The 15,946-nt window shown below is 41.5% G+C and overlaps 1 protein-coding gene across 2 annotated transcripts in view; it reads left to right on the top strand.

The window, feature by feature from the left end:
- Positions 1-15,175, top strand: part of DRC8 (dynein regulatory complex subunit 8) — a 35,428-nt gene extending 20,253 nt beyond the window's left edge. For both annotated transcript variants that reach the window (XM_075864472.1, XM_075864471.1), the window contains 5 exons: positions 1,498-1,570; positions 7,283-7,362; positions 14,496-14,538; positions 14,685-14,751; positions 14,834-15,175. In XM_075864472.1, the coding sequence (XP_075720587.1) occupies positions 1,498-1,570; positions 7,283-7,362; positions 14,496-14,538; positions 14,685-14,751; positions 14,834-14,949 (379 nt within the window). In that variant the 3' untranslated portion in view covers positions 14,950-15,175. The remainder of the gene's footprint in view (positions 1-1,497; positions 1,571-7,282; positions 7,363-14,495; positions 14,539-14,684; positions 14,752-14,833) is intronic.
- The last annotated feature ends 771 nt before the right edge of the window (positions 15,176-15,946 follow it).

The following is a 15,946-nucleotide window of genomic DNA, read 5'->3' on the forward strand; positions in this document are numbered from 1 at the left end:
AGTACGGAGATGTCCAGGTGTACAGGCCTTGGTTTTAACTGAACATGAGCAGGATGTCATTGGACTCCTCTCAGGACTCTTCTCTGGTAATTTACATTCAGTGCACGCTGTATTATAACTTCTTAAAATACAAAATGTTAAAACGGACAGTATTCAGAGGGGCATCACAGGGGCATAGCTAGGAGGGCAGGTGGAGCCCCAGGCGCAACTAGGTGGGAAGGAAGGGGGGCTGCAGCGCCGCTACTGACCAGGTGACACTGGTACAGCTGCCGCCAGTGGCAGATGTACCGCTATAGCAGCCATAGCGGCTGCTACGTGGCCTGCGGCATGAGGGGGCCCGTGCCGCCTGGCCCATAATGTTCCGGGCATGGCACAGACCCCCTCATTCCCGGTGGCATCGCCTGCATCGGGCATTCAGGGCCCCAGCGACTGCCACATTCAATTGTATCTGCATCCTTAGCACGTAAATACAATTGAATACGATGGCGGAGCAAGGAGCTAGCTCCCTGCTCTGCCATTCACTAAGGCGCCGGGACAGGATCCCTACACAGGCCGGCGCGATGAGGTCAATGGTTCACGCCAGCCTATGCAAGGATCCCGTCTCATAGGCTGCTGAGGAAGCTGTGGAGCTGCTCAGTTCGTCGCGGGAAGGGGGCTAGGTGAGTACAAGTTTTTTAAATTTGTTTGGGGGCTGTGTGTCGCTATCTACAAGGCGGGGCTGTGCGTCGCTATCTATTAGGTGGTAGTGTGGCAATTTCTACAAGGGGAAGTGTGGCACTATCTACAAGGAGGGTGTGGCACTATCTACTAGCGGGAGTGTGTCAGTATCTGCAATGGGGGGCTGTGTGGCACTATCTACTAAGGGGGAGTGTGGCAGTATCTACAATGGGAGTGTGCGGCACTATATACAAGGGGGAGTGCCACTATCTACTAGGGGGGAGTGTGGCAGTATCTGCAAGGGGGGCTGTGTGGCACTATCTACAAGTGAAGGCTGTTCATTATGTCACCATATAGTCTCATTAGCCCCAGTTATACAATATGTCAGTCAGGCACTGGCCTCTTTCATTTATTTTATTTTAATTTATTGCTCTGTTAACTACCTTATAGAACAATATTGCTTGTAAAATGTACAAATGGTTTTAGGCGCAAGTTACATTAAAAAAAAAAAGGGGAGGAAAAAAACGACCCTTCATTGATTGGTATAGAAAGCAAACATGGCGAGGGGGAAGGAGATGTCGGGAAAGAAGTTGGGGGGGAATAATCAAACTGAATCTTTGCCCCGGGTGCTGGAGAACCTAGCTACGCCTCTGGGCATATTAAAGAGGCTATACCCCAGTAGTATAATGACATGCTGGTGATTTAGTGCCCTAAAATCTAGTGACAAGATCCCGTACAGAAAGCAAAAATATATAAATATAAATGTTGTATGTTCATTAATCATTAATGTGATTCTGTGAAAAGGATTTATCACGACTTTTCAACTATTCTACTTTACAGGGAGATTGGGACAATCATCAGGTCCTTAGGATGTTGTCCGACTGAAGGGGAACTCCATGACATGCTTGCCGAGGTAGGGTATTTCTCTTTCCAAGGCTTTATTCACAAGGTGCAGATTTGATGCAGATTTCGCATGTATTTTTTTTAAGCCAAAATTGAATCCAGAAGAGAAGACGCTTTATTCTTTCTGTTTAGGTTCCAAGCCTGGTTTTGGCCTGAAAAATACGTTCAAAATCTGCATCAAATCTGAACTGTGTGAACGACACCTAACAAATATGCAGTCTTTACATGCAGTTCCAGGATTGCGTTTATTTTATTTCTAGAACTTTATCTTGAACTGATTCTATTAGAAAAAACTGCAACAAATACCACATTCGGGTTTGGCACATTTTTTGCAGTGTGGTATTGGTCCTGCTCTCTATTGTGCTATTACCATCTTACGCAAATACACCCTAAGGTTGTCATAGATTTATCGCTATTGATGATCATTAGGTTTATGGTACATTTGTTGGAACTTGTCAATCCTAAGGGCCTCTTCACATCACCGTTCGTTTCCGCTGAGAGGTTCCTTCGGAGGTTTCTGTCGGGTTAACCCCTCAGCAGAAAGTCAAACGGAAACTTCAGTTTCCGTCACCATTGAACTAAATGGTGAGGAAAACCTAGCTATGGTTTCCGTCTGTCACCGTTGTGACAGGGTTGCGTCGTTTTGACGGAATCAATAGCACAGTTGACTGAACACACCCTTATCTGATGTCAACTATGGTTAACCAATGTAGATTGCTAGCGGAAAAACATAATCAGTAAAATTTCCTTATGAAATCCGCATCACCAATATTTATGCAAGGCTACTTCCATTGGAATATATTATTTCTCTATGTGGATATATAATTGCCTGGGATTGAAAAAAAAATATTGCAGTCATTTAGCACCACCTGCTGGTTGTATAAGCTCATGCAAAGACTAGAACGAAATACATTGTATACTTTAACCCGTTGGCGCTATTTGCTGTACATTTGCATCACGTCATACATGTACGGCTGAGCGTTAAGGGGTCGCTATGTCTAACTAATAAGCACTATTTAACGCAGAGGGGCCAATCGTGGAACCCCTAAGGCTGGATTCACACACAGCATTTTGCTGCGTTTTTTGTGGCATTTATAACAGCGTTTTTTTACGCCATGCAGTTACAATAAAGTCAGTAGCAAAATATAAAATGCTCCACCTACAACTGCGTTTTGGTTTGTGGTGTTTTTGAGGCAATTTTGTGGTTAGTGGCGATTTTTGCCGAATTCAACATGCTCTGGGTATGGCATTTCTTCTAAAACACCGGGGAAAATTACACGAATTACACGAAATTAAAAAACGCCATAAAGACGCTGTTACATTTTACAAAACACTCATTCAGTTCAAGGTTTCACCAGAAACAAATCTATGTGTGAAGGAGGACTAAAGGTGATTGCTGTGATGGGCCAGTCAATTCTATAATAACATTTTAGCAAGTTTATTGGCGTAATTTATTTTATTAAAGCTCGTTCAGTCAATTTAATACAAGTTTTAACTACTGTTGTAATTTTTTTTATGCTACAGGTTTTTGCTATATTTACTGTAGTAAAATGATTATACTACATTTTTGTTTTTTTTACCTAATTTACTGAAGTAAATTTCTTATTACTACATTTTCTTTTACTAAACTTGCTGTAATAAAGTTATGAACTACAGAGTTTTTCTGAATTTGCTGTTGAACATTTATTAATCTTTACTATACATACATGTGTGAAAGCATTACATACACTGGCCCTCAGGTTTTATTCAGCCGAGTATGCCTTCAAGTATGTAGTTGCCAAAATGGAGTGACCTGTGGTGCAGTATTTTATTCCGCAGCATGTCAATTGTCTTTACGTAAACGCTGCTTATATGTTGCAGGATTTCCCCACTGAATTCAATGGGGATGTAAATCCTGCATCAAATAGCAGTTGTTCCATTTTTGCGGCGGGTTTGCAGCGATCCTGCCTCAAAAAATGCCACTCAGAAAACAAAAGAAAAATTAAACTTACCTAGGAGTCTGTGTTTGAGCCTCCTGGGATGACGCTTCATCCCATGTCACCTCCGCTGCAGCCAATCACCGGCTGCAGCGGTCTCCTTGGATGAGACGTCATCACAGGAGGCCGGCCTGCTAGCATGCCGGCTAAGTTCTGCAGTTTTTCGCATCGGACATTCCTGGCGAAAAACTGCACCACTGTTTGGTGCGCTTTTTCGCACTGAATTTTCTCCATCGCGCAAGGGGGATACGCTGCGTGCCATTACGCAGTGTATCCGCTCCGTGTCAAGTCAGCCAAATGGTGCTCCTTCCCTTCTGAGCTCTGCTGTGTGTTTAGGCAGCTGATTACAAGCACGTATGGGGCATTGCTGTACATAGAAGCATTAGCAATATTGAGGTGTTTTTTCTCAACTTACCTATACCTCCCAACTTTCAAGTATTGAAAATTTCTTTCTTGTTAAGACACGCCTCTAATTTCGCCCATACACTCCCAGTTCAACCCACAGTATCATTCTCCCATAGTGCCCCATAGGTCCTCCACATAGTATAGTGCCCCCATAGTGACCTCCACAAAGTATAATGCCCCAATAGTAACCTCCATAAACTGTATAATTCCCCCATAGCTGCCCCCACACTGTATAATGCCCCATTGTGCCTCCCACACAAAAGTATAATGCCCCCATAGCTGCCCCCCCAGTGTAGTGCCCCCCACACCGTATAATTCCCCTATAGTGGCCCACACACAGTATAATGCCTCTATAGTGACCAAAACACAGTATAGTGCCCCAGTGCCTCCCACACAGTATAATGCCCCATAGTGCCTCCCACACAGTATAATGCCCCATAGTGCCTCCCACACAGTATAATGCCCCATAGTGCCTCCCATGGCATGCATAATTCCCCATAGTGCCTCCCACACAGTATAATGCCCCATAGTGCCTACCACACAGTATAATGCCCCATAGTGCCTACCACACAGTAGAATGCCCCTATAGTGCCCCCACATAGTATAATGGCCCTGTAGCGCCCCACACAGTATAATGCCCCATAGCTGCCCCATACAGTATAAAGCCCCATAGCAGAGGACACAAATACAGTTGAAACTGGAACATGCCTCCTGGGACAGCGGAACAGCGGCGAGAAACCTGGACTGTCCTGCTGAATCTGGGATGGTTGGGAGGTATGACTTACCCCTTGTTCAAATGAAAAGTGTTGCACTAAAATTACACGTTATTGGGAAAAATTAATTTTTTCACTTTCACTACTTAAAGGGCTTTTCCCGTCAGGGACATTTATGACATATCCACAGGACATGTCATAAATGTCAGATAGATGCGGGTCCCACCTCTGGACCCCCTAAACCCCATTCTACCTCTCCGGCTGACTCATGTGATTTCTGACCATGAAGAAGGAAATCGCTTCGCTCGCTGAGCTACAGTGTTTCCATAAGTCCAAAAGTAGTGCATAGCAGTTACGGAAATAGCGTAGCATGCGAGCTACGCTGTTTCCATAACTACCATTCAGTTCTATGGGACTTACGGAAACACTGTAGCTAAGCGAGCGAAGCGATTTCCTTCTTAAAAGCCTTCTAATGTCCAAAACCTATAAATAAATAAAAAGAAGTTTAAAAGAAAAAAACCTACATAAAGAAGAGCTATATAGCAAATGTTGTTTTTTTTTAAATTATCTTATTGGTGTGATTATCCATTTTAGATGGAGAGGAGTTTGGATTATTACCACATTGGCTGCATCCTTAAAGCACTACGGCTATGTCTTTTTTTTCGCGTCCCCCCGTCCCCCCCCCTGTCTGCAAATGTAATGTAATGTAGTCATGTGTATCAGCTTACCTGGTGCTGTATTTCACTGGTAGCTTCTCCTTTCCGGACCGCCGTTGGGTCACGCGATCTTCAGTCTGACTCCCTGTATCCTCCAGCATCTCAATACAAGTGTATGAGAGCCTCAATGTGAGTCTCATATACTTGCATTGAGAGACTAACCTCCGATTTCTACATTTGATTCTAGATAATACAGGGAGTCCTACTGTAGATCACGTGACCAAACGGCAAACCAGAACGGAGCGTATACCATGATATACGATATCCGGTAACCCGATACATTGTACTACGCCACATTTGCACACGGGTGGGAAGGCGTGCAGAAAAAAAGCCGAAGTGCTTCTTTAAGAGGTTAAATATGATTTTCAAATAGCATGGAAAGCAAATTAGTAATAGACTCAACTGATTCTAAATCCTGCAACGCAAGTCTACTCGGTCAACAATCTGGCATATTAGTGGAGGTCCCAGTGGTTGGACCCCCCCCCCCCCAACGATTATGGCAGATTAAGTGTACCATAAACACTTTAGCTGTTCACAAAACATGGGAACCCCCGCCATATCTATTTTTAGCACTAAGGCCTAATTCCGGCCTAATATGTTGTACCATCTGTAAGCACCTATTAAATATTGAACCTACTATATTTTAATTTTCATATCAATCTATTATACCCCCAAAGAGCCTATTGATATGGTATGGTGAAATTGCGGTATATGGCCAGGGCAGCTGCCCCGATAGGGAAAACCCCATCTAAACCCTCCTTTGAGATTCTTTTGACCTAACATCAGTTAGGGCTTGTCCAAGGGGATTTTTTAAGACTGAGGAGCCAGGTCCCGATGGGGTTGTCCTGTAGTTATAGGGAGTTTAGGGAATTTAAGCCTAGAGGGGGCATACTAGAGACAGGGATGTCCCATCTTTTCCCTGTTTTTTGCCTTTTGTGGAACAGCCGCTGGTCGGAAATATTGGATAAACTCCAGAATCTGGTAAGATTATTCCAATTTCACTTTACACCCAAGTTCCTGCAGGATTGCGCTTTCCCTGAAAAGGCTGATATTTCCTTTTTTGTATAAACAATTTTTCTATGTGTGTATGTCTACATACTAAATATGTCTATGGTTCTGGAGATGCATAATTTTATCCTGATAAGTTTATTAAATTAAAAGTTTTTTTTAATATAAGCGTTTTGCCCAGTTTTTGTGATTTTGTATTTATGATTTTGGTGAGATGCGGGGGCTGATAAGTAACCTTATCTCTAGTTAGGCCTTGTTCACATCTGTGTTGGAGGCTACATTAGGGGCCCAGGATATGATAACGCCTCCACCCTCGTTTCACTCAATACTCCTTTTCTCACGTATCTGTTTAAGCCCTCTGTTTTCAATCTGTTATGTATAATCAATGTTTATTGTTTTTATGAAGAATGGAATAAAATCTCTTGTCAATCTGGTAATTGGCGTTTATTTGTCCTATGGACATAGCTGTGGCCCACAGAGGTCTCTCCGGTACTGCAGCACAGCATCTCCGGACTGTCTCTCCAGTCCCCACCGCCAGGACCATACCGGAACTGCAGCTGCAGATCTGAGAGCGAGGCGGGACAGAGGAGAGGGCTACCGTGGGCAGCGGCTATTACAATTTATCAGTGTGTGATATCTGAACTGTCTTTTAAGATGATATATGATTTGGGAGCCCATGGGCCGCCCAAATCGCCCAAATTATAATTAACCACTTCTTAACAATCGAATATTTATCACATACATTGTCCCTAGCATAAAGAAAACAGACAAGGTTTAAAGCACCTATTGTATTGGTAGAATTGTCCCCTCTTATTATTCTAAAGTACTTTTGATGTGGTAAGTACTAAAATATATACATTATAATTTTTTATCTTATTTAGTCATTCTCCTTTTTTTCAATAAGGTAGAGGAAGAAGAGCCTACAGGATACATTCGTTTCGAGAAGTTTTTACCGATGATGACTAAAGTGTTACTAGAGAGAAAGTATGGAAAATCTTGTCTGGAGATTTAGGAAATAAAACAAGTGTAACATCATTTAAACTGAATTCCTTTATAATGAATCTCTCCCTTTTAACACAATTTCGATTTTTAGATACAGCATTCTTTACTGCTTCTTTATGGCGATTGGAGGTCTGTATTTGCACTGCAATGTCGGAGTTAATGATAAAATTCTGACTGCATGCAGCCACCACTAGGGGGAGCATGCTGTTTATACAGGCTAGGATAAGTCCATTCTGATTTGTAAATGTCCGACCTCTGGGACCCCCGCCAATCTGGAAAAGGAAGGGGTAGAGGTAATTCAAGTGAATAAGGCTGTGTTGTAGTACCCTTCACAGTAGATGGCTGAGAGTGCTGTTGTGCAGGAAAAATACAATAAGGGAGCTGCAGCGCTTAAATAACATTGCGGCCCCTTCATTCTTAGGATCGTGGGGGTCCTAGCAGTCAGACCCCCATGATGAGTGTGATGGCATATCCTAGTGGGAAAGCCTCTTTAATAATAAACCATTTGCAGTAAGCTCCCCCTGCAGGCACCCAGAATTGTATCATATAATGCAGGGAATTTGGAGTTGTGTATCAGAATAACAGAACTCCAACTTCTATAAAGATATATTAAGGAATTAATCAGAACAGAATCAAATTCGACTTGCAAAACCACTGCTCTGTATACTAAAAACAATACAATACCCCATACTACTGCACATTTACCCGTCTTCTGCATGTTCTGATGCTATCTTCTTTCCAGCCGTTAATACATTTCTATATTGGTGACCACACTGTCAGGTTATAGGCACAATGGCCCACGTTTATCAGAAGTGTCGTGATGTTACCAGTGTGAAAGTTAATGGCAGTGATGTATGTTGTGACAGATTTATGACTTCATGTTCCCTTCTTTGATAAATCGGTCACAACATACAGTAAGTACATCACTGCCATTAAAGGGGTCTTCCAAGAGTTATCCTGAAAGTAGGAAATTTGATTGAATAAAAAAATAATCGATACTCACCTGTTAAACCCCATCCCTCTTGCGTTAAAGCTCCGATGCTACTCGCCGGTCTTTGTTTACTTTGGTCACCTGGATGTACATGACATCATCACTGCAGGACAAGTAAACAAAAAACAGCGGGAACCACCAGAGCATCGATTCTAGTGTGGCGGGGGATTTAACAGGTCAGTATTGTTTTTTTTTATATACCATTTCCCCTTGTCAGGCAAACTTTTTTAAACTCCCGGAAAGCCCTTTAGTTTTCACACTGGTTAAAATCACGCCACTTGTTCTACGCCAGGGTCTGTGTGGAGTAGAGAAAGTCATATGTGTCTAAATCCTTGCCAAGCAGTAAGCCACGTCCAGTTTTCACTCCAGTTTTACAAACAAATGTGCATGGCACAAATAGTTAAACATTCTGGTGCAAACGGTTAATAAATATGTCACACAACAGATTAGACACTATTTTGGAGTAAAATGCGCCAAAACAAGGTGCAAATAAATTGATAAATGTGGATTTTAAAAAGAGTGACTAAAATCACATTTCATTAAGCAATTACATTTCTAAAGTCAAAATGGCTACTATACTTTGTATTATTCCATAGTGTAAGTGTTCTGGATGCAAATCTGACCAGGGCAATATCTGGAATGTTTGCTCTCCCCATGTTTGCATGGGCTTTCGACTAATCTCTAAAAACATACTAAGGGCCTGTTCACATCAGCGTTGGTTTTCCGTTCATGAATTCCGTTGCAGCTTTCCGTAGGAGGAACCCATGAACAGAAAGCCAAACGGAAACTAAAACTTCCATTTGTAATACCATTGATTTCAATGGTAATGCTTCCGTTTGCCTTTGTTTACGTTTGTTTCCGTTCCGTAAAGTTTCTGTTTTGTTTGCGGAAACAATAGCGTAGTCAACTGCGCTATTGTTTCCGTGAAAAAACGGAAACTTTACAGAATGGAAACATACAGAAACTAAGGCAAATGGAAGCATTACCATTGAAGTCAATGGTAATGTAAATGGAAGCTTTCCGTTCATGGGTTCCTCCGACAGAAAGCTGCAACGGAATCCATGAACGGAAAACCAACGCTGATGTGAACACAGCTTAATAGGTTAATTGGCTTCCTGTGCAATTAGCCGTGGTGTATACACTAGTCCTTCTCAATGAATTAGCATATCATCAAAAAGTTAATTTATTTCAGTAATTTAATTCAAAAAGTGAAACTCATATTATATAGATTCATTACACACAGAGTGATCTATTACAGTATTTTTTTCTTTTAATGTTAAAGATTATGGATAACAGTTAATGAAAACCCAAAATTTAATCTCTCAGAAAATTTGAATAATCCTTGCTCGGGGCTCCTTGTGGCATGGAGGCGATCAGCCTGTGGCACTGCTGAGGTGTTATGGAAGCCCAGGTTGCTTTGATGGCAGCCTTCAGCTCGTCTGCATTGTTGGGTCTGGTGTCTCTCATCTTCCTGTTGACAATACCCCATAGATTCTCTATGGGGTTCAGGTCAGATGAGTTTGCTGGCCAATCAAGCGCAGTGATACTGTGGTTATTACACCAGGTATTGGTACTATTGGCAGTGTGGGCAGGTGCCAAGTCCTGCTGGAAAATGAAATCTGTATCTCCATAAAGCTTGTCAGCAGAGGGAAGCATGAAGTGCTCGAAAATTTCCTGGTAGACGCTGCGCTGACTCTGGACTTCATATAACACAGTGGACCAACACCAGCAGATGACATGGCTCCCCAAACCATCCCTGACTGTGGAAACTTCACACTGGACCACAAGCAACTTGGCTTGATGCCTCTCCACTCTTCCTCCAGACTCTGGGACCTTGATTTCCAAATAAAATGCAAAATTTACTTTCATCTGAAAACAGGACTTTGGACCACTGAATAACAGGCCAGTCCTTTTTCTCCTTAGCCCAGGTAAGACACTTCTGACGTTGTCTCTGGGTCATGAGTGGCTTGACACAAGGAATGCGACAGTTGTAGCCCATGTCCTGGATACGTCTGTGTGTGTGGTGGCTCTTGAAGCACTGACTCCAGCCGCAGTCCACTCCTTGTGAAACTCCCCCAGATTCTTGAATGGCCTTTTCTTGACAATCGTTCCAAGGCTGCGGTTATCCCTGATGCTTGTGCTCCTTTTTCTACCACACTTTCTCGTTCCTTCCAACTTTCCATTAATATGCTTGGATACAGCACTCTGTTAACAGCCAGCTTCTTTAGCAATATCCTTTTATGGCTTACCCTCCTTGGACAACTGTCAAGTCAGCAGTCTTCCCCATTATTGTGTAGCCTACTGAACCACACTATTGGACCATTTAAAGGCTTAGGAAACATTTGCAGGTGTTTTGTGTTGATTAGCTGATCTTAAACTTTTACCCAATATTCAAATTTTCTGAGAGACTAAATTTTGGGTTTTCATTAACTGCCATAATCATCAACGTTAAAATAGAAAAATGCTGGAAATAGATCACTCTGTGTGTAATGAATCTACAGTGAAGGAAATAAGTATTTGATCCCTTGCTGATTTTGTAAGTTTGCCCACTGTCAAAGTCATGAACAGTCTAGAATTTTTAGGCTAGGTTAATTTTACCAGTGAGAGATAGATTATATTTAAAAAAAACACAGAAAATCACATTGTCAAAATGATATCTATTTATTTGCATTGTGCACAGAGAAATAAGTATTTGATCCCCTACCAACCATTAAGAGTTCAGCCTCCTCCAGACCAGTTACACGCTCCAAATCAACTTGGTGCCTGCATTAAAGACAGCTGTCTTAAATGGTCACCTGTATAAAAGACTCCTGTCCACAGACTCAATTAATCAGTCTGACTCTAACCTCTACAACATGGGCAAGACCAAAGAGCTTTCTAAGGATGTCAGGGACAAGATCATAGACCTGCACAAGGCTGGAATGGGCTACAAAACCATAAGTAAGACGCTGGGTGAGAAGGAGACAACTGTTGGTGCAATAGTAAGAAAATGGAAGACATACAAAATGACTGTCAATCGACATCGATCTGGGGCTCCATGCAAAATCTCACCTCGTGGGGTATCCTTGATCCTGAGGAAGGTGAGAGCTCAGCCGAAAACTACACGGGGGGAACTTGTTAATGATCTCAAGGCAGCTGTGACCACAGTCACCAAGAAAACTATTGGTAACACATTACGCCGTAATGGATTAAAATCCTGCAGTGCCCGCAAGGTCTCCCTGCTCAAGACTAGACTGTCTTTGACAGTGGGCAAACTTACAAAATCAGCAAGGGATCAAATACTTATTTCCTTCACTGTATATCATATATATAATATGAGTTTCACTCTTTGTATTGAATTACTAAAATAAATTAACTTTTTGATGATATTCTAATTCATTGAGAAGGACTAGTATGTGTGTCTGAGATAGGGAATTAGATAGTAAGATTATTGGGGACAGGAAGTGGCTTGAATGGTGACAATCTCTGTGCAGTTCTGCAGAATATGCTAGTGCTATAAATAAGAAACAGGAAATACCGTATTTTTCGGACTATAAGACGCACTCAGGTTTTAGACAACAGAAAATATGAAAACATTTCATATTTTACTACTTTTACAAAGAAAAAACTATTGGTTGAAAAAAATAATTTGTTCAGTTTCACCACATTCTGAGAGCCATAACATATTGTTCCATCGTTTGAGCGGTGTGAGGGCTTATTTTTTGCGGGACGAGCTGTAGTTTTTAATAGCATCATTTTTTGGGCACATACGATTTTTTTATCACTTTTTTTATTTCATTCTTTTTAGCGCTATGGTGACCAAAAGACAACAATTCTGGGGTTTTAAAAACATTTTTTTACGCCGTTCAGTGAGTCAAATAATGCTATATTGTAATAGTTTCAAACTTTTACGGACGCAGCGATACCAATGTTTTAATTTTTTTATGTTTACATTGCTTGGGGAGAAATGGGAAAAGGTTTTTTTTATAAATTATTAAACCTTTTTTACACTACTGAAAATGTATATAATTTTTTTTTTTTTTACACATTTTATTAGTTCCCCTAGGGGACTTGAACCAGCGATCATTAGATCGCTGGTACAATACACTGAAATACGTGGATGAGTTAAGGAAACAGCGTAACTAGCTGAGCTACGCTGTTTCCGTAACTCCCATAGTAGTGAATGGCAGTTACAGAAGCAGCGTAGCAAGCATGCTACGCTGTTTCCGTGACTACTATTCAGTTGTATGAATAGTTGTATGAATAGGAAACTGCGTAGCTCAGCGAGTTACGCTGTTTGCTTAACTCGACCATGTAACTAGGAAGTGAAGTGTCCGGAAGACAGCGGAGCCGGGTAAGATAGAACGGGGTTTAGGGGGCCCCGTTCTAGAGATAGATACTGGTCCCAGAGGTTGGACCTGCATCTATCTGACATTTATGACATATCCTGTGGATATGTCATAAATGTCCTTCATGGGAAAACCACTATAAATGCCGTGGTCACTATTGACCGCGGCATTTAACTTGTTAAACGGCCAGGAACATTTCCTGGCGCTTCCTGGCCGTTAAAGCAGCATGTCCGCTGCTGACACCTGCAGTGTGAGCCCGCTCCATACACAATCCTCTCTCGGAAAACATCATGGGTCGGGAAGGGGTTAAGTAAGGAGCCGGTCAGGGGGCCTGGTGCTGCCCGGACCCTTGACTGCCGACTCTAAGACGCAGGGACTTTTTAGCAAGATTTGTTCTTGCTAAAAACGGCATCTTATAGTCCGAAAAATACGGTAAGTAATAATAAAGTCTATCCGCTATTTAAATTTCCAGCCTCCACATGCTTCAAAGACATTTTATAGGTTAGATTCTAAAATAAATAATGAAGCTTAAGAATTAAGTCATACAAAGCAAGGGGGAAAGGTGCAGAAAATATTTAAAGTTAAAGGAGTTGTCTGATTTCAGAAAATGGATGTTATTTTTTCTTTAATTAAAAGTTATACAATTTACCAATGTACTTACTATATTAATTCCTCATGGTTTTCAATATCTGCTTGTTGTTACTCACTAGGAACCTTCATTGTTTACTTCCGGTGAATACAATTCTGTCCATGGTCATGTGATGATCACACAGGTGCTGGGATCGTTGGAAGAAACAGCTCTGATACACATACTGTAACGAGCTGTGCACCTGTGTGTTCATCACATGACCATGGACAGAGGTTTATCCACCAGAAGTAATCAATGAATGTTCCTGCTGAATAACAACAAGCAGAGATTGAAAACTGTGAGGAAATAATACAGAAAGTATAATGAAAAATTATATAACTTTTAAAGCGGATCTATCACTTCTTTAGGCTGCCCTGTCAACACACAGAGCAGTATAAAGACGTGACAGGAACGCTGATTTCAGTGTGCTAACACTTATTTAGTAATGTTTAGACGTTCATGAGTATTTACATTTTATACTTACACTGCGTGGCCGACTATGAGTCCAAGTATATTCATGTATTCATTCTTTTCCCACCTCCCAACCGCCGATTGACACTTTTCTGCCTATGTACAGTAATAGGCAGACATCTGTCAATCAGCAGGGTGTGGGTGGGGCTAGAGGAAAGTGGGTGGAGCTTGCAGCAGCTCATGAATACGCTGGACTTTTCTCTTGCGGTGCTGCCCAGGATCTGAATGTAAGTTCACATTGGGAGATAAGTGACAGACCGCTGAAATCAGTGTGTCTGTCACTACATAAAGCTGCCCTCAGTGCAGTGAGAGCTGCGTATTGTAGATGACATTTAAAGAATTCATTATTCGACTGAAAATTTCACAAAAGTTCCTTTCCATACACATGTTAAGTTAAGGCCCTTTTACACCGGCCAAGTATCAGGCAAACGCTCGTTAATCAGCTGATCGTATCGTTTTAAGTACTGAAACTATTATCGTTGTCGGCCGATTTGATAATAATGTATGGGGACGAGCGATCAGAGCAACGAGCGCTCATGCCCATACTGGATCCTTGTGAAAGCAGCAAACGAGCGCCGATCAACGAGCTTTCTCGTTAAACGGCGCTCGTTTACACGGCCCCTGTGTACCTTTAGACAGATCGTTCAATAAATTTTGCTATCAAATTCAGTTTGACCTGTCTCTTCTTTAATTGTAGGTACCGGCCAATACCTGAAGATGTTCTCCTGCGAGCATTTGAGGTATGTCTGTACATCTGCAGACTTTCAGGGCATGCTGGGAGTTGTAGTTTCACAACAGTTGGAGGTTGGATGTCCTATAGAAATCATATTTACTTATACAATGTGAGGGAATTGAAGATTTTATATTTATGTGGTCTTTTCTCTAGGTTTTAGATGAAAAGGGAAAGGGATTCCTAACTAAAGATGAACTCCTCAAATTCATGACTGAAGAAGGTAATGCACATGTCTATTCTTGAGGTCTGTGTTTATTTGAAATTAGAACTAATAAATGACTATATTCTACTGCCCCTCATAGGTGAACCATTCACACAAGAGGAAATGGAGGAGATGATTTCAGCTTCTGTGGACCCAGACAAGAATATAGTTCCTTACAAGGAGTACGCTGCAATGATGATAGTAGAAGACTACTGAATAGTTTCTTTAACATATAGTGTAGCCCACTGTAAAATCACAGAATTACTGCGACTTGTGCTGTGTTTCTCTATGGGAAAAAAAGTTACAAGCCAACTTGCAAACATTGCAAAACAGCTAACCATGTCGGATTCTTTGCAATGGTTGCTTGCATCTTTCTTTCCATGGGGAAACGTTAAAGTTGTAGTGGGAGTAGCAGACATTTTTACAATTTTACTGAGATTCATGGACGACACCCTTTTTTATATCATTGTATGGATGTAGCCAAGTTTGTCTTGACTCTGATAACTTTCTGCGCAAGATATCATGCAACAAAAGCCATTGAAAAAATCAAGTTAAAGTTTCTTGCCACTGTGCTGATAGTCAGACCCCCACTGGAAAACCCCTTTAAGGGCCTTGCTTCCAGAAGAGTACTTTTGCAAGCAAGGCACTTAAATGGGTTGTGCCATCAATAGAAATGGCAATATATAAACTCAATTTACATTTTAGAGTAACTTTGTAAAGTATTGTTATTTAAAAAAAAAATGTTTTCTCGCAGAAATATGACAATTATATGCTTGTAATAGCACCCCCTGGGGTTTAAATGTATAGGTCGTGCAGTTTCTGCTATTATCAGTGAAACAAATAGAGAGAAAGTAAGTCCAGCACTGGCAGTGAGAGGTATACAGACTGCAAGCAGTGAGGAAAAAAGCCATTAGATAAGCACTTCACTGCCTGTGCTGAACGATAGTTCTTATCTCTGTCTCTGATAAGGAGGAGAGCAGCATGGACTAGTGAGGAGGTTATCTAATGGCTTCAACCCTTACTGCTTATAGTCTGTGTACTCTGAGATGTAAAAGTAAGGCATATGTCTAGCCTTAAAGATATGCCTGTTTCTTTAACTGTATTGTACTGTGCATGCACATCTGACATTCCTTAGAATGACATGCAGAGACCCATACATTTGAACACCAGGGGGTGCTATTACAAGCATATAATTACCATATTTCTGCGAGGA

The sequence above is a fragment of the Rhinoderma darwinii genome, chromosome 4 (genome assembly GCF_050947455.1).
Source record: "Rhinoderma darwinii isolate aRhiDar2 chromosome 4, aRhiDar2.hap1, whole genome shotgun sequence".
Lineage (NCBI taxonomy): Eukaryota > Metazoa > Chordata > Amphibia > Anura > Rhinodermatidae > Rhinoderma > Rhinoderma darwinii.